General features: G+C 43.7%; 1 protein-coding gene across 1 annotated transcript in view; it reads left to right on the top strand.

Annotated features, from left to right (window-relative positions):
- LOC137373447 (protein unc-79 homolog) overlaps nucleotides 1–19,791 on the top strand; it is a 197,256-nt gene that overhangs the window by 24,152 nt on the left and 153,313 nt on the right. The window contains 4 exon segments of the mRNA XM_068038269.1: nucleotides 3,891–4,020; nucleotides 15,542–15,606; nucleotides 18,800–18,888; nucleotides 19,355–19,395. Of these exon segments, the coding sequence (XP_067894370.1) occupies nucleotides 3,891–4,020; nucleotides 15,542–15,606; nucleotides 18,800–18,888; nucleotides 19,355–19,395 (325 nt within the window).

The following is a 19,791-nucleotide window of genomic DNA, read 5'->3' as shown; positions in this document are numbered from 1 at the left end:
TGGAAGCTCAGACTGCTGCTAATCATGGCTGTGGATTACAGTGTGCAAAGGGCCTTTCAAGGTGTCGTAGCAGTCCACCAATCTGCCGTCCAACAGATTACTAGGACTGCTGAGGTGCCATCCCAGGGGACTGGCAGTACTAGATGATGCATGAACCTGCTGGCCCCTTGCAGGAAGACAGCATTCATCCTTGCACCCCAGCCACTCTGCCAGTGCCCTGCTACTGCCTTTCAGCCAGTCTACTGGTGTCTCCCTGACGAGATGTTGCAGACCACAGCCGGGCTTTCTAGGTGCAGAGCTGCTCGAGATCATCCTCCAAAGCCATCGGCAGTCTCCTCTGCTAAAAGTCAGCAGCCTTCCACCAACCATGCTGCAGCCACTTGGGTAGCACTGCGTAGGAGTGCTTGGACAGAGAAAGGCACATGGAAGACAGGTCCTAAGGGAATGTACAAGGTTGATTAGTGACTTTTATATGCAATATGGCATAATTTCATTTATAAATGTGGTGTGGAATGTTTATTTTGTACTGGTGTTTATTTTTGCATTATGGCCTAGTAGTCCGTGACAGACTGAAGAGAAGGTGTGGGGATGTTGGTGAATGGGGAATTGGGGTTGCGGTTACTGGTATCACAGTTGGATGAGTTCTTTATGGACAGCCTGGGTAGAAAGGGGCTGTCTGGGTTGCCTCCTTCCTTTGTCTTCCTGTTCTTCCTCTTCCTCCTCCTGCTCCTGGTCATCAACTGCTCACAATCTAGCTGGTGGCAAGGGCTGTTCCTTCATGATGGCTAACTTGTGCAGCATGCAGCAGACCACCACAAGTCTTAATAATTGTTCTTCTGATGTAATGGAGGGTTTCTTCAGAATGTCAGTGGTCTGCTTTATCACATTTCGTGTTTTTTAAATTTGTTCTTGGAATGTGTCCGTTGTTGGCAAGGCTAGCATTTATTGTGTATCACTAATTGCCCTTGAGAAGATGGTGGTGAGCTGCCTTCATGAACCACTGCAATTCATGTGGTGTAGGTAAGCATGGATTCCATTGTATGCACGCTGTGCACATGTGCCTGGGTTGTGCACTGGAGTCATCAGCCATTTGGGTCAGTGGATAGCGCTTGTTGCTCAGCAGCTACCCTTTGGCTTACTGAGGTGGCTCAAATGCAGCTGACATAGTGGTGTGCCACTGCTTCTAGTATTGATTCAAAGGTTATTCCTTCTTACTGATGATTCATGGACCAGTAGAAATAATTTTTCATTGTTTACCCTCTCAAACTCTTCCATAATTTGGAACATTACTGTTAGATATCTTCAGAACCTTCTCTGCACCAGTGAATTTAGCCCTACATTTTCAAATCTCTCCTTGTTACTATTTCCTTTCATACCTGGCATTATTTTAGTGAATCTGTGTTATATTTAGCGTTCATGTAGCAGTCTAGCCAAAAACTGATCAAATTTGAAGCTCTAAATGGTGGATTTGATTTCATGGAAACCTGACTTAAATGCCCAGCTATCTGATTCTGCAGGTGTAGCTGTTCTATCAAGGCTACAAAGCAGTTCAAGTATATTGTTTTATTAGTAAAGAACTCCTAGGTATTGTACAGCTTTAAAAAAAAAATCTGAACCAAAGACATATCACGGGCTGAATTTAATGGGACCCCGGAGACGGGCTAGGAGGCGGGCTCCCCGTGCATAAAGGGACAGAGATCCTGGTGCCGGATTGTTAATTGCCCATGCGTCGTTAAATAGAGCCTGGGGGGGTGGGATGAGGAGGTGGGGGTCTCTGAATTGGCCTGGCGCTGGGAGCCACTTGGCTGTTAGAGATGGGCAACAAATGCTGGCCTTGCCAGCGATGCCCACATCCCATGAAAGAATTAAAAAAAACTAAATTCAGCCCAGATACGTGTGCAGTGAATATGTAAAAATAAACAAATGAAAGGGAGTCTTACAATTATAACCTTCTCAAAATATAACTGAACATATATGCCATCTATATATTTTTCTGTTTATTTCTGTTGAATATTACATTATTTTATTTGAATGATAAATACTGACAAATGTAACAGGAATACTCACAGAGGCAGACCTTATGCGGGAATTGAATTAAAATCAATAGTTAATTTGGGATGCTTCAGGAATTACTACGTTTAAATTATATGAGACTCACTCATTGTTCTTCAGTCTGTAATGTTTTGAGCTCCTCCAATTAAGCCAGAATTGGAAGGGGATTTGTTTTTAATTAACATCTTTTAAATTTGCAATCAAATGTTTTCAGAAGGAAGGTTAAATAGGTCAAGAAAATGCCACTAGATCATATTTTCTAATCAAGCTTCATCTATTAGATTTGTGAGTCTCAGCATAGCATTCCCTTTAAGGGCCATTGGAGAGCACCTTTGCCAATTGAATCCTTGCATTCATAAATATTCAATTCATAAAGGTACTCTTGTGACCATGGCAAAGGATGCTTTGATAAGAATCTGAAATAAAAACAGAAAATGCTGGAAATGCGAAGCAGGTCTAGCAGCATCTGTAGAGATAGAAACAGATTTAATGTTTCAGGTCGATGACTGATCAGAACTGTGCTTTGATGAGGATCTTTGTGTTGTGGTAATGGTTGTGGATGTGGTTATTAATTCAGATAGATCACCTCAAACTTTTATTGTGAAAGAAATTTATTTGAAGAAGGATAGAACTCATTACTGACAAAGCAATCCAAAACAATTAGACAACTTAGGCAGTACAGTTATGCAGCCTGTCCCATATTGCCAACAACCACTGTTGTCCCTCATTTCCAGTCTCAATAATCTCATACAATAATAGAATGGTTACAGTACAGAAGGAGGCCATTTGGCCCATAGTGTCTATGCCAGCTCTCTGCAAGAGCAACTCACCTAGTCCCACTCCCCTGCCTTTTCCCCATAGCCCTGCAAATTTCTTCTCTTCAAATAATTAGCCAGTTCTCTTTCGAAGGCCTTGAATGAACTTGCATCCACTGCACTCTCAGGCAATGCACTCCAGGTCCTAACCAGTCGTTGCATTAAAAAAGTTTTTCCTCATGTCGCTGTTGTTTCTTTCACCAATCAAAATTGGTGTCCTCTTGTTCTGGTTCCTTCAGCCAATGGGAACAGTTTCTCCCTATCTATTCTGTCCAGACCCCTCGTGATTTAGAACAACTCTATCAAATCTCTTACTCTTATCATCTTCAAGGAGAACAGCCCCAACTTCTCCAATCTCTCTGCATAACTGAAGTTCTTCATCCCTGGAACCATTCTCATGAATCCTTTCTGCACCCTCTGTAATGCCTTAACATCCTTAGGGTATATGGCCTTTTGTTCAGGATTTTGAATGGAATAAGTTTGAGGTTAGTGCTTGGTAAAGTAAGTTGGCCCATATCACAAATGCCAGTCCATCCCAAGACCTGTCTTACAGTCAAGATTCACAGATGAAGGATGGATGGCTGGGCTGTATACGAAAACTGCATTGCTGGGTGATATAGCACATTCAGGAGACACTGAAAAAACTGCCAAGACAAAGGGGGGAAAAAATAATTTTCAGTTGACACCAACAGTTCTTTAATCATGAATGCAATTAAAAATTAAAGTTTGTGTAAGAAAAGGTGACTGATAAATTATTTACAGTGGTGTATGGGATCTCTAACTGCATTCAGCTTAGCTGCATTTTGACCAAAAATTAAGTTGATTGTTTTCATGTTAATAACTAATTTCTAATCATTCATTGCACATATTATTTTGGTCATTGGACTATTTGAAGTTAATAAATTTGCAACAGAAGTAATTGGTGATTATTACAATCATGCTGGTATGTCAAAATGTATTTTGTTTAATACAGGTGTGCAAAGTTTTTGCAAAATATAAAAGTGTTTCTCTATGTTGCTTTAGGATTTGTTGTATGTGATAGCGTATGGTCCCTCTCAAGTTAAGCCTCCAGCTGTTCAAATGCTTTTCCACTACTGGCCCAATTTAAAGCCACCAGGGGCTATCTGTGAATACAGGGGACTTCAGTATACAGGTATGCCATTTCTAAAGACAATGTATATTTAAAAGTAACTCTGTGCATTCTATTTAGTAGGAAGTTCCACAACACTGTTATTAACTTTTACAAGATGTTGTTTGCTTTTGTTACTTTAAAATTATTTTATGTATTTTGGATGATTCATAACTGGAGGGAGCAACAGAATAAAAGGGCTGCTGGATCCTTGTTTTATTTGGGCTCCACTAGAGAATCCTTGCCATTACTGTACTCACGGAACATAATTGCCAACGCAGTATGAATCATGTTAGATTTCACACAGCAATAATGAGCTATAACTCTCATGTTCTCTATAATTTGATTATGTTTATAGATAAGCAGTGACATTTTATATTTGTTCATGGGATGTGGGCATCGATGACAAGCCCAGCATTTGTTGTTCATCCCTAATTGCCCTTGAGAAGGTGGTGGTGAGCTGCCTTCTTGAACTGCAGTCCATGTGGTATAGATACACCCACAGTGCTGTTCGGGAGGGAGTTCCAGGATATTTACCCAGCGACAGTGAAGGAACGGCAGTATAGTTCCAAGTCAGGATTGTGTGTGACTTGAAGGGGAACTTGCAGGTGATGGTGTTCCCATGTGCCTGCTGCCCTTGACCTTCTAGGTGCTAGAGGTGAAGGGTTTGAAAGGTGTTGTCAAAGAAGCGTTGGGGAGTTGCTGCAGAGCATCTTGTAGATACTATACACTGCAGCCACGGTGTACCATTGGTGGAGGGAGTGAATGTTTAAGGTGGTGGATGAGTCACCTGTCGAGCACGCTGCTTTGACCTGGATGGTGTTGAGCTTCTTGAGTGTTGTTGGAGCTGCACCCATCCAAGCAGGTGGAAAGTGTTGCATCACATTCCTGACTTGTGCCTTGTAGCTGATGGACAGGCTTTGGGGAGTCAGGAGTTGAGTTATTCACCACAGAATACCCAGCTTCTGACCTGGTCATGTAGTCATGGTATTTATGTATCTGGTCAGTGGTGGCCCTTAAATATTGATGGTGGGCGATTCAGTGATTGTAATGCTGTTGAATGTAAAAGGGAGGTGGTTAGACTCGCTCTTGGAGATGATCATTGCCTGGCACTTGAGTGGCATGAAAATTATCTACCATTTATCAGACCAAACCTGAATGTTGTCCAGGTCTTGCTGCATGTGAGCACAGACTGCTTCAGTATCTGAGGAGTTGTGAGTGGAACTGAACACTGTGCAATCATCAACGAACAACCTCACTTCTGACCTTATGATGGAAAGAAGGTCATTAATGAAGCAACTGAAGATGTTTGGGCCTAGAATACAGTCCTGAGGAATTCAAGCAGCAATATCCTGGGGCTAAAATGCATGGCCTCCAACGACCACAGCTATTTTCCTTTGTGCTAGGTATAACTCCAACCAGTGGAGAGTTTTCCCCCTGATTCCCATTCACTTTTGCTAGGGCTCCTTGATGCCACACTTGGTCAAATGCTGTCTTGATGTCAGGGGCAGTCACTCTCGCCTCACCTCTTGAATTCCTCTCTTTTGTAATGAGGTCAGGAGCCGAGTGTCCCATCAGTGAGCAGGTTATTGCTGAGTAAATGCCGCTTGATAGCACTGGCAATGTCATCTTCCATCGCCTTGCTGATGATTGAGAGTAGACTGATGGGGCAGTAATTGCCCAGATTAGATTTGTCCTGCTTTCTGTGGGCAGGCCATACCTGGGCAATTTTCCACTTTGTCGGGTAGATGCTAGTATGTAGCTGTACTGGAATAGCTTGGCTAGGGGCATGGCTAGTTCAGGAGCACAGGTCTTCAACATTACTGCTAGGATGTTGTTGTTGTTGTTTAGGCCCGTAGCCTTTGCTGTTTCCAGTGCGCTCAGTTGCTTTGTGATATCACACAGAGTGAATAGGATTGGCTGAAGACTGGCATCTGTGATGCAGAGGACCTGAGGAGGAGGTTGAAATGAATTATCTACTTGGCACTTCTGGTTGAAGATGGTTGCAAACACTTTTGCACTCATGATGGGCTCCACCATCATTGAGGATGGGGATGTTCATGGAGTCTTCTATTGCAGTTCATGGTTCAATTGTCCACCACAATTCCCGACTGGATAGGGCAGGTCTGCAGAGCTTTGATCTGATCTGTTCGTTGTGGGATTGCTTATCTCTCTGTCGCATGCTGCTTCCACTATTTAGCATGCATCCTGTGTTGTAGCTTCACCAGATTGACACCTCAGTTTTATGGGGGCATCGCTGGTAAGGCCAGCATTTGTTGCCCATCAGTAATTGCCCTTGACAAGGTTATGATGACTTGCTAAGCCATTTCAGAGTGCAATTAAGAGCTGTGGGTCTGGAGTCACATGTAGGCCCGACCAAGTAAGGACGGCAGATTTCCTTCCCTGAACCAGATGGTGTTGTTTCCTTAACGCAATCAATGATCTGAGACTAGCTTTCAATTCCAGATTTAAAAAAAAAATTAAATATCAATTCCACCAGCTGCCATGATGAGATTTGAACCTGTATCCCCTGGGCATTAAGCCTGGGTTTCTGGATTACTAATTCAGTGACATTACCACTATGCCACTGTCCCCCCCCCCCCCCCCCCCCCCCCCCCCCCACTTAATGATAGTAAAATGAAGGATATGCTGGGCCATGAGGTTACAGATTGTGGTTGAATAAAATGCTGCTGCTGATGATGACCCGCAGTGCCTCATTAATACCCAGTTTTGAGCTGCCTAGACCTATCTCATTTGGCACGGTGGTAGTGCCACACAAAACAATGGAGGGTGTCCTTGGTGTAAAGCTGAGATGTTGGGCTGGATTTTAAAATGTGGTGAGCTTCAAAAATGGTGGTCTGCGCCGCGTGGACCGCACATTGTGGAGCCGGAGCGATATTAAATGCGGCGGTTCATTTAAATGGCCGGGGCAGACCGCACCCCCCCACCCCCAACAGTGGCATGGAGGGGGTGGGCGGTCCGTTTCCGGCTATGGCATCAGGCGCCACTGCTCCGGCATCGTGCCATTTTTAAAGGGCTTCGAGCCCTACCGCTTCATTTAAATATGGAAAGATATAGTTAATTAAAATGGAATCAACAAAATGAAATAAATGTTTCTGACTGCTCTTCCATGCCCCAATAACCACAGAATTCATCCCTTTCCTTCTCTCCCAACAAAATATTTACCTTGTGCACCTGTCCATCCCGCACCCCGCCCCGGCACCCACCACCCCGAGTAGTTCACAAACTTGCATCCCTTCTCACCATCCCCTACACCAATTGGAGGAATTTGACCCTGCTCTCCACCTCCTCATCAGCGTCCCGCATCGGATCCCCGGACAGGTATCCGAAGGCGCGGGAGTGTCGGCCACAAGCACCGGTATGGCACCGGAACGGATGGTGGGCACGGGTAAATACTTAATTCACTAATTTAAATAAATTTCCCTATGCTAATTTAGCTCGTGTCACCGAGCGGCAGGGAGAGGGCCACCATGAGGCCTCGCCGTCGCTGGCAATATCGGGCCGAACTTTCCTGACGTCCAGGCCCATAGTAGGCCACTGCCGGAGGCATTTTCCGACCTCACCTACCACGATGCCCAGCGTTGGGGTGGGGTGCTGTAAAATCCAGCCTGCTGTCTCCACAAGGACTGTGTGGTCTTCACTCCGATTATTACTGTCATTAACAGATGTATTTGTGACAGGTAGATTAGTGAGGGTAAGGTCAAGTGGGTTTCTCGTATGTGTCGGTTCTTTCACTACCTCCCGCAGCGTCAGTCTGGTAGATCTGTCCTTCAGGACTTAACTAGCTTGGTCAGTCGTGCTGCTGCTGAACTTCTTTTGGTAATGGACATTGAAATCCTCCACCCAGAGTTTATTCTTTGCCTTTGCTACCCACAGCGCTTCTTCCAAATGTTGTTCACACAGAGGAGCGCTGATTCATCAGCTGAGGGAGGGTGGTAGGTGGCTATCGGCAGGAGGTTTTTTTGTCCATGTTTGACTTGATGCCATGAGACTTCAATGTTGCGTTTAATTATTTTTAAACTTTGTGACATAATAGGCTGAGTTTTACTGGGACGGCAGGAGTCCCGCTGCTGGGGCTGAATGAGGGAGGCAATCCCTCTTCGGCCAGTGGCAGGACCCAGGGAAACGTATTGCTGGCGGTGGCCAATTAAGCGTTGCCACCAGGGCCGGCAACTAGTTAAAGACTGCCCTCATGATCTGCTAGACCAATCAGAGGGCTGACAGCTCAGCAGCACTACCACTATGGTGGCCATTGCTGAGCCTACAGCTACAAGGAGAGGGCGCCTCAATAGCTACACACCCTTGAAGAGCAGTAAGTGGGCCAGGCAGCTCAGCAATTTTTTTTTTTAAAGAGATACAGCACTGAAACATGCCCTTCGGCCCACCGAGTCTGTGCCAACCAACAACCACCCATTTATACTAATCCTACATTAACCCCATATTCCCTACCACATCCCCACCTTCCCTCAATTCTCCAACCACCTATCTACACTAGGGGCAATTTACAATGGCCAATTTACCTAGCAACCTGCAAGTCTTTGGCTGTGGGAGGAAACCGGAGCACCCGGCAGAAACCCACACGGTCACAGGGAGAACTTGCAAACTCCGCACAGGCAGTACCTAGAACTGAAACCGGGTCGCTGGAGCTGTGAGGCTGCGGTGCTAACCACTGCGCCACTGTGCCGCCCTGTTGTGTGCGGGTGAGGGTGGTGGGCTGGGTCATTAAGTACTGGTGCGCTATTGCCGCAGGAGTGGCTGTTGCTGCCAGGGGACCCCTCTATTCCCCCCCACAGAGCCCACTGGGAGGCTGCCATGTTTCAATGGGCAGTGTCCTCATGCAGCAGCAGCACCCCCCGCATCAATGCGGGCAAAATGCCTGTGGAGGTGGGAAGTAGCCCTTAATTCGCCACTTAAGTGGCTCCATTGACCTCCCAGTGTGTGCCTCATCTGCCAACTTTCCCGCAGCTGGCAAAATGGCATACTGGTGGGAAGACATCAGGCGCCCCCCATCGATGCCTTCCCATGCCATTTTGCCAGCTTTCCCGCCTCCCAGCCGGTCCCCAAAAGGCCCAGAAAATTCTGGCCATTGTGTTATATTTCTCTATCCTTGAATGACATCACTTTTTTTGGGATGAGAGCAGGTCCAACACTGGGGGGTGAATTTACCCAGCAATGGTGTGGCAGTCTTGGAGGTGGGAGTCCAGGGAAATAGTGGGGTGCCACATCGGGACAGCTCCCCGTCACATTTCCGCCACTGGGGAAGTTACTCAGCAGCAGGCAGCATGATTGATCGGCTGCTCAGTGACCGGAGGTGGGCAGACAATTTGCATGCTTCAGGGCCCAATTAGAGGTGATTTTTTTTCTGACTTGTCTGCATTTTGCCGATGGCAGATCAGGCCCCCCCTGCCCCGCTTAATGGAGTTGTCCTTCCTGTGGCAGGCTGGGGTGGGAGGGCATCAGATCCAGAGGCTCCATTCCCCAAAGAGGGGACTGCAGGCAGGATAGGCCCCCCCCACTTGCAGCCCCAATGAGCCAACTGGAGAGGTTTCCCCTCCTATCTGTGGGTCCTGCCTGCTTGGCGCCTTTGTAATTTTATTTTAAGCTTACCCATCTGAGGGTGCCTTCATGTTTTCCCTCATGTGAATAGCTTAATAATTTCGATAAGCAAGCAAAATCTCCTATAAATTAAAACATGTCTCATATTCTCTACTGGACTGAGCTAGCACAGCCCAGGTTAAACAATTTACCCTGATCATGGCAAATTGCTTACTAGAGAACACTTGGGATGTCCAAGACACCGTCTGTCGATTTGGAAGGTATAAAATGTCACCATTACTAGACCATGTTTTACAGGCTAAGTTACAGTCCACATTTATGTGCAGAATGAAATGATTTTCAAAAGCAAAAACAGGCATGATGCGGTACAGTAAGCCAGAAATGCACATAATACACAACTGTTTTGACTATTTAAAAGTGTCCATTACTCAGAGTCCCAGCTGCAAATTCTTCGAGAGGTGCAAGGCAGAATTTAATAGGCCCCTGGGAGACGGGCTGGGAGGTGGAGGGGCCCATAGAATAGCGATGAAAGGTGGGGTGTGGAGGGCCTGTCGCCTTCCCGTTGCCCTGCAGTTAATTCAGGGGTGGGAAATGCTGAATTCGGCCTTCCTGTCCAGAGGCCAATTGAGGCCCATAAGTGGCCATTTAAGGGCCTCTTCTTGCCACCGCTGGAATTACACCAGCAGTGGGTGTGGTGGGGCCTCTGCCACATGGGGAGGTCATTTGTGGCCTGCGGAGGGCACCCGACAGTAAAGGCCGCCTCTCTGCTGTCAACAGGGCCTGCCGAACTGGCCACAGCAACACTGCGAGTCTGGGTCTGCAGCAATGGACCTGGTGTAGTACTGACAGTGGCCACTGCATCCAGTGGAACTGCCGAAACTACTGAGCTGCTGGCCCTCTGATTGGCGGGCAGCTCTGGGAGGCACGATCCCCATCCTTAAAGAGATGTGGACCATGACGCCAGGCAGTTATGTGCCCGAGTGCCATTGAATTGTGCCGGGGGGAGGGATGGGGGGGGGAGATATGGTGGCTTCGAAGGGCCGAGGCGGGGTTCCCCTTGCCTTTTCAACTCCGCGTTGGGTCCCTGGCCGGCTCCACTAAGTTCAGTCCGCAACATCTGGAGGTATTTATATAAGCCTTGCTTATGGAATTGAATCTATCTTCTCTACATAGAATATCAGTGATGAACAGAAATTGATGAACACTAGAATATTTGATTGCTGTAAGTATAGTTTCTCTTCGGAGGTTCAAGCAATTTCTTTGAAGATAGTAACAAGCTGTTGAGGGAAACAACAGACGTCCTGCCATGTAGCAATGCTATTAATCCTAAACTAATATTTAACATAGATTAGTTTACTCCAAAAAATTTGGGAATAAATGACTTTATACCACCACAGTGAAGTCCATTCACAGAGGTTGGTAATACTCCATATTAATGGTATTGATCCCCAAATGAGAAGTATAAGCGTCCACATGAATTGCACTGTCAGAGGAACTTCACAAGTATTCAAAAAAAATTGGGCAGAGTTTCCACTTTGGTGCAATCAATGATCTTGTGTCAATTTTGAGAAAGTTTTTCTTGTGTTGCTGCTCAAACTCATTTGCAAATTGCTGAATGCCAGTTCTACCAGGAACCAGCACAAGCTGGCAGTGTTTTAAAATATAATGTTAAAAAATTGCTTTAAAAAATATTCCTTGATATATTTAAGAGTGGTACTGGTGCAGTTTGATTAAAACAACTGAAAATGGGTATATCACAATAAAAGGTATTTTTAATTAGAGTTTCAATGCACCATCTATGAGTAACACAATGTTGAATTACTGAAAATGGCTTTTAAAAATATATAGAATCATTTGCTAGTTATACTGGGGTACAGTCGTCAGCTTCGTTAATAAATTTGTTATGATCCCCATGGAGATCAACAAACCAAAAGAACCAAATTTACCTAACGACCCCAATCAAATAAAACAAATAGACAAGATTTCACCTTTATAACTTTTACTCTAATTATCAAACCAAAATCAACATCAGCTAAACACAAAATGACAGACAAATCGTTGTCAATATATGTAGTTAACAGGTTACACGTTAATAATCAGATACAACAAAGATACATCTCACAGATTTACTGGGAAGTTCACTCAGCAAAGATGGCACCAACCAACCACAAAGTTCTTCATAGCTCTGAATTTCTTCAGGTAGATTTCCAGCTCCAGTCCTCCAAGATGCAGTCACTGATTTGCCTTCTCATTGATAGCAAGCATTGCAATCTTCCCCAGCATTGAGCTTCCTCGGCTCTGCTCACAACAGTCTTGATGGCGTGGATCCACCAGTATTTCTTTGAGTCACTGAAAGCAGCTGCCACAACTCATATTTGCCAATGGCCAACTCCCAGAATCAGCTTCCAGTCTCAGCAGCAGTTAATGCCTAATTAAGGGACTCTTCCCGCCACCGCCAGTATTAGCGCAGCTGTGGGGTGGGGAATTAGCCTGTCACCATGTGAAGGGCACGACAAACCCATACAGGGTTGCTTGCCAGCTACCAGTGGTGGGGGGTGGGGGGGGGGGGGGGGTGTCCCTCATTCAAAGGTATTCAGTGCCTGATCGAGAGACCTGGCATCAGGAAAGGGGGGCCTGCTGAGAGCCCCCTACATCCCCTTCCACGCATCCCTCACCCCGTGAAACCCCTCCTGCCATCACTCATCTGTCGTGTTACGACCAAGGCGGGAGGAGTGCACTGTTAATTCAGTCCCACTTATCCACAGGTCACAGCATATATTTAAATTTTCCCACTTACCGAAACAATCAATCAGTTACTCTATTTTTCCCCCAGAAAAAAACACACCAACCAGGTTTCTTTAATTACTAACAAAATTATCATTTTACTATAAACCAAGTTTTAACCAATAATGAAGTAAAATGCATACAAAATGAAATATTATAGCCCTTTATTTATCCTAGCCCACACACACACACACACACACACACACACACACACACACACACACACACACACACACACACACACACACACACAACCAGTTAACCGGGAAAAATAAAAGGGATTTTCCTATACCCAGAAATAGAGGGAATAAAAATAAAACCACTTAGGCTGAAAAGAAGGTATGGAAAGATGTCCTTTGTTGATTAGGTGTCACAAATGCGAATAGGGAGCTGTCACTAGGATCTTCCCAGAACAGTTCCTTCCAGGGGCTATTGAAGATCAGTTTGGATAGGCTTTCCAAGAGATGCAGCACAGAAAACTTCAGTCAGGCTTTACAGAAGGAAGCAACAACAAGTATTTTCTTAGGTCTTATAGTAACATTGTAGCAGTAAAGCTTTCTGCAAATACAGGAGGAAATAGTAAACACATTTAAGGCAGGAATTCTTTTCAAGAGTGAAAGATATCAGCTATCATCTCCTGGCAGGCACGCAGCAACTTCTTCTGTTTTCAGGCCAAACAATAACTGGCTTTTTTTTAACAGTTCAAAATGAAACTAAAACTGTTCAGAAGCAAGGTGCATGACAATCACAAATGTTGGCCTGTCACTCCTTGGCAAACGTTTTTTCCCAAGTCAAAAGCACAACCCCTGTTGGGTTATTTGGACACAGGTGCATTCCAGTGTGTTTACATTTCACTCAGTCCCAAACCTTCTGTTGACCTTCCCTTTTAAAAAAAAAACAAAAGTTCAACAATCTCCAGATGAATCAATGTTCAATTAATCAACTATAAGTCCTTTCATACATATTTTACTGAAGAAATCTTGTAACAGTGGCCTGGGTCCATGGACGATCCTTGGCCTCACTGGGTGCACTACCAGCAGCAGCCATCTTCTCCCCGGCGGCGCTGTTCAGTAAAAAACTGCCGGCCGCTGATTGGCCAACAGCTCTCAGCAGGCAGAACTTCAGTCCCAGGGGTCCTTAATCCCAGGGAAGACTCGCTACTGCCCAGTTAAGTGCCTGATTGGCATGTAATGCAGCAGGCCTTCCCAAAAAGAGGCGATGTGGGACTCTCGCTGGCTCTTCATCCATCACCTCCATTGAATACTGCCCTCTGTGTCTTATCTGGTTCCAACCAGTTCTTCTCTCCAGAACCCTGAAGATTTTTCATTTTACTTTTAAGTTAGGGACTTTCATTTTTTAAAAAAAAGCTTTGAAACCAGAGTCAGTGCACCTAACCGAATTCAACAAGTCATCTGTTCAGACAACAGTCTACACACACTCCTCCACTGGTCTCGCAAACTGCAGACTCCATCACAAATTACAAAACAATACCTTCAAAAGCTTTTAAATCTTGCAAAGTTCCTTATGCTCAAAAGCACCAGCTTAAATTTTAGAGTCTCCTCAAAGGTCCACAAACGTGTGCAAATGTAGCTGGTCTATTTAGTAAGTTTGCGGACGACACAAAGGCTGGTGGAGTTGCGGATAATGATGAGGATTGTCAGAGGATACAGCAGGATATAGATCGATTGGAGACTTGGACGGAGAAATGGCAGATGGAGTTTAATCCGGACAAATGTGAGGTAATGCATTTTGGAAGGTCGAATGCAGGTAGGAGGTATACAGTAAATGGCAGAACCCTTAGGAGTATTGACAGGCAGCGAGATCTGGGCGTACAGGTCCACAGGTCACTGAAAGTGGCAATGCAGGTGGATAAGGTAGTCAAGAAGGCATACGGCATGCTTGCCTTCATCGGTCGGGGCATAGAGTATAAAAATAGGCAAGTCATGTTGCAGCTGTACAGAACCTTAGTTAGGCCACACTTAGAATATTGCGTGCAATTCTGGTCGCCACACTACCAGAAGGACTTGGAGGCTTTGGAGAGGGTACAGAGGAGGTTTACCAGGATGTTGCCTGGTCTGGAGGGCATTAGCTATGAGGAGAGGTTGGAAAACTCGGATTGTTTTCACTGGAACAACGGAGGTGGAGGGGTGACATGATAGAGGTTTACAAAGTTATGAGCGGCATGGACAGAGTGGATAGTCAGAAGCTTTTACCCAGGGTGGAAGAGTCAGTTACTAGGGGACATAGGTTTAAGGTGAGAGGGGCAAAGTTTAGAGGGGATGTGCGAGGCAAGTTTTTTACACAGAGGGTGGTGAGTGCCTGGAACTTGCTGCCAGGGGAGGTGGTGGAAGCAGATACGATAGCGATGTTTAAGAGACATCTTGACAAATATATGAATAGGAAGGGAATAGAGGGATATGGACCCCGAAAGTGCAGAAGGTGTTAGTTTCGGCAGGCATCAAGATTGGTGCAGGCTTGGAGGGCCGATTGGACTGTTCCTGTGCTGTACTGTTCTTTGTTCTTTGTAATGGAAACTCCAAATGGTGATTAATTAACCCTGGGAAGTGTGGCCAGCTTTGTGGGTGGGGCCAGCTTCTAGAGCTATGTTTTTTAAACTAGCGCAAAAGATGCCAGAAACTCAATTTGCACTGATCGTAATTTGTACTTACGATTCCACAATCTTTTGTGTGGAATATGCCGATTCTGGGTGAATTACACTGAAAAAACCAGCACAACCTAGTGGAAACTCTACCCCAATGTTCTCAATGAATCTAACAGCCAATCTAAATGAATGCAACTTACATTGAAACCTGTCATATGAATTGCCTTCCACAGAACTAAGGAGATTCTATAAAAGCACCTCGAGGCTCAGCTGTTCGATGCCATTTTAAATATGGAATTACCATAACTATTTAAAATTCAATAAAATCAAACACAACAATTTCTGTTTTTGTCAAAAGCACATCTTGACTTCATATCAGTTAAGAATATTTCATCATTTGTCAACAAAACGTAGGATTAGTATAAATGGGTGGTTGATGGTCGGCACAGACTCGGTGGGCTGAAGGGCCTGTTTCAGTGCTGTATCTCTCTATGACTCAATGACTCTAAAACGGCAAAATAGAGGTTAATCACAATGATGAGTTGTGCACATTTGCATCTAATACTTTTCATCTTCCTCCAGCATGGAATCCAATTCATTGTCAGCACATTGAATGCCAGAATGCAATCAACAAACCTGCTGTGAAGGTATTGTGAGTTTTTATATTTTTTGGGGATAGATTGTTATTGTCATTGTTGGGGTGGTCGTTTTTTTAGAATGGATTGCCACCCCATTCTGGAACATGCCTGATTTTCATTGTCTTCAATGTCTGGATAATAATTTGGTGGAGGAGATTGTACACCCTATATAGAACCCACCATGATCTTTGTTCATGATGAACATCTTCCCCAGACAGCTGCAGTGGTCGAGAGCTTGACAGCAAAGGGACAGAAATAAGAAATTAAATGTGAAGACAGAGAAGGAGAAACTTTTTTTTACAGGCAGAAATGTGAGGTTGTGGAATGCACTCCTAGAATTGGTGATTAAAGTATGTGAACATTTAAAAAAATCAGCTATAGATGGGTGGTTGAATGAAAATGGAATAACGTGATATAGGAACTGTGGAGGCACATGGGATTAAGACTGCCGTTCACATAGAGAATGAACAACTCGTTTCTTGTTGGACAGAAACGGTGGCCCTGATATTTACTGGAGTGGGATTTCCAATCTGTGGGGAGGAGTTCTGGTCGTCTAAGTGCTGTGGAGTTTTGACTCCACAGAGTGCGTGTTTTCTTTTAGCAGGTTCCCCACCTGGAAGCCAGTCAGATTGACAGGTAAGTTTTTTGCTGCTTAGAGATTGCAAGAGGCGGGGAGTGGATACAGAGTGATTTGGAAAGTCGGAAGGGTGTCCGGGTGTTATGAGACATATTGGTGGCAGAGAAGGGGGCTGTCAAGGTGTAGGGTCAGTGATTGTGGAGAGGGGTTCGGTGACCGTGGGAAGGGGGGGATTTGGTGATTGCCAGGGGGTCAGTCATGTAGTGGGGGGAGTCCAGTCGCAGTGGGAGGGGGTCCTATCATGGAAAGGGAAGCAGGTTAGCTTGGGGCGTGCTGGGAAGAAGCACTCTTTTTATATGTGTATTTATATGTAATTCTATATAACTCTTTTATGTTAAATGAGTGAGAGTTTAGTAAAATAATTCTTTAATCTGGCATGCAGAGGAAAGTATGCAATGTTGTATTGATACCACTTTGTATTGATTTGAAATTATTTTTAAAAGCTTTCTATGAAAGGTGAAAGAAACCCAGGGGTGGTGGGGATAATTTCAGTATAGATTAATTAAAATGGCTGTGCTATTGCAGAGGGCATAGTAGTGAAAGTTTGAAATATCAGCTTTCCATTGAAGAGGAAGGTGATTCAAAATTGTCTTCAACATGTTTTTCAGTGTTTGACTTCAAACAAAATACACTGAGATTTCTATTTCTGGGTTTTCCTTCTTTAATATGTTTTGAGGTCCATTGTAGTCAAAGCATACTGTTCTGTTTGATTCTGCTTTTTGTTCCTGGGTGCTCAGCAAGTTGAGGTTTCACAATGATGAGGGAATGACACTGACATTATCCAGCCATAAACCAGTTCCAGTCAAGCATGAGTCAAAGGGACATAAATCTCCCTGTACTTTGCCATACATCAGGCTGTGCTTCTTAATCTAAGAATGGCCCCAAAACACACATGTTCCTGACATTCTCTATCCTAGTGACTTTTCTGAATAATAGTTTCAAATTAATGTTAAATTTTCAAGCAGTCATGTGCTATGAGCACCCGTCCATTTAGAGTTGGTTTATGACAATTCAAACAACTTCACTTTTACCCAAAATAATAATAAACATTCTGTGCATGATTCATTTAGCTACCATCAATTTTGATAAGGTTGAACTACATCTTGTCCACAGTGTAAGTTCCTACTGTTTTATTCTGTTCTACTAGCATTAAAACCACTTCTGTTTTAGACATGTAAAATAAACTGGACAAAGCCAGATCTTGGTATTTGAATCTTTTACAATTTTGAGTTTGAACTGGTCTTTTTCATTTGAACATGTAGATAAACTAGTAGCTACCTGAAATAGGATCATAGGAAAATAGGAGCAGGAGTAGTCCATTCAGCCCATCGAGCCTGTCCTGCCATTCAATGCGATCATGGCTGATCATCCACTTCAATGCTTTTTTCCCACATTATCCTGATATCCCTTTATGTCATTTGTATTTAGAAATCTGTCAATCTCTGCTTTAAACATACTCAATGGCTGAGATTCCACCGCCCTCTGGGGTACAGAATTCCAAAGATTCACAACCCTCTGAGTAAAGAAATTTCTCCTCATCTCTGTCCTAAGTGGCTTCCCCCTTATTTTGAAATTGTGCCCCCCCCCTGGTTTTAGACTCCCCAACCAGGGGAAACATCTTACCTGCATCTACCCTTTTAAGTATTTTGTAAGTTTCAATGAGATCACCTCTCATTCTTCGAAACTCTAGAGAATACAGGCCCAGTTTCCCCAATCTCTCTTCATGGGACAGTCGTGCCATCCCAGGAGGAAGTCTGGTGAACCTTCGTTGCACTCCCTCTATGGCAATAAAATCCTTCCTACGGTAAGGGGACCAAAACTGCACACAGTACTCCAGGTGTGGTCTAGCCAAGGTTCTATACAATTGAAGCAAGACTTCACTACTCCTGTACTCAAATCCTCTTGCGATAAAGGCTAACATACTATTGGCTTCATTTAGCTGCTCAACAACAATAAAAAATAATTTCTTTTATATAACACCTTTACTGTCCTAAGGCACTTCACAGGAGCATTATCAGATAAGAATCGACACAGAGCCACATAAGGTGATGTTAACACAGGTGAACGAAACTTTGGTTAAAGAGGTAGCTTTTAAGGAGAGTCTTAAAGGAAGAGACAGAGCTTGAGGTTTAGGGGGTGAATCCCAGAGCTTGTGGCCTAGGCAGCTGAAGGCATGGCCACCAATGGTAAAGCAAATGAAATCAGGGATGCACGAGAGGCCAGAATTGGAGGAATGCAGAGTTTTGAGAGAGCCGGGCTAATGGAGGTTAGAGGTAAGGAGGGGTGAGGCCATGAAGGGATTTGAACACAAGGATGAGAATTTTGAATTCAAGATGTACCTGGACCGGGAGTTAATGCTCAAAAATAAAAATGACTGAATTACAATATTGATTGAGGCTCGGATTCATATTTGGGTCTTCTTGCTGAAAATCAGTTTCCTTTTGTTAGTTACTGTGCTATATAATGAAAAATGTTTTAAGTTATAATCATTTGAGTTCTGTTGAAGATTTAGTGTGGTGCAATGAACTAAATTACAGTTTTTAAAAAAAAATTTCTCTTTTGAAGATGTGCATAGATCCATCCATTTCTGTGGCTTTAGGTGAAAAACCACCTCCATTATATTTATGTGAAGAATGCAGTCAAAAGATTGCAGGGTGAGTACAGTTTAGTAAAGCAAGCATTAATACTAGTATCATCGCACAATTCTGTTATGATACACATTGCTATAAATTTAAGGAAAAGTGTGAGAAACATTAAAATCTGCACCACAAAGCAGCAGTCCTTTTATGAAACTTTTTTGTGGGGTTCCTAATTTTATAAAATAGAGCTTGAGTCTAGATTATATACCTGCTATTAATCTAGCTATTATATAATAATAATATGCAAGATTGCCATGTCAGTGCTGAAACTCAGGTCAACCAATCATTCTTTAAACACAGTCATAATTATTGTTTATTAAGTTAACTGAATATGTTGAAAGGACATGCCTTCCTTTTTCAGTTCGGAAGAATGTTTTCTACACAAAATGTGAACACATCCTCTGTATTTTTGGATACTGTAAGTCTGTTGTTTATTTCTTGGTTTTTCTGTTATTTTAAACTTCTGTTGTTCTTTTTTCAGAATCCAAACTGAATGGTTAATTGATGTGCTGCTACCACAAGGTGAGTTCAGGATTGAAAATACTCGTTTAGCTCTCGAGTTAGATATAGTTTGTCGGTACCATTTTATAGATGAAATACAACATTTTTGTGTGCACTTTATTTTATAGCAAGCCATGGTTTATGGACGGGTAAGAAAAAAACACATTAGGAATATGAGATTTTGTTACTTTAGACAAATATATTGTCTATTGCAGAAAAAGATTTAATAATTTGGATGGAGGGGGACAGTTCAGTTTAGTTAGGCTTGTATACAGCAGCTATTCCAGGGAGCACAATCATTTGCCAATACTAATTTGAAAAGCTTCTGATACCAAATCTAATTAGACATTTTTGTTAACTCTATATCGTTTGCATGGAAAAACCTACTGGTTTTTCACAGATTAGAATTTTACATAA

This window comes from Heterodontus francisci, chromosome 9, assembly GCF_036365525.1.
Source record: "Heterodontus francisci isolate sHetFra1 chromosome 9, sHetFra1.hap1, whole genome shotgun sequence".
Lineage (NCBI taxonomy): Eukaryota > Metazoa > Chordata > Chondrichthyes > Heterodontiformes > Heterodontidae > Heterodontus > Heterodontus francisci.
Note: the sequence above shows the minus strand (reverse complement) of the source record. Positions and strands in the feature narration are given on the sequence as shown.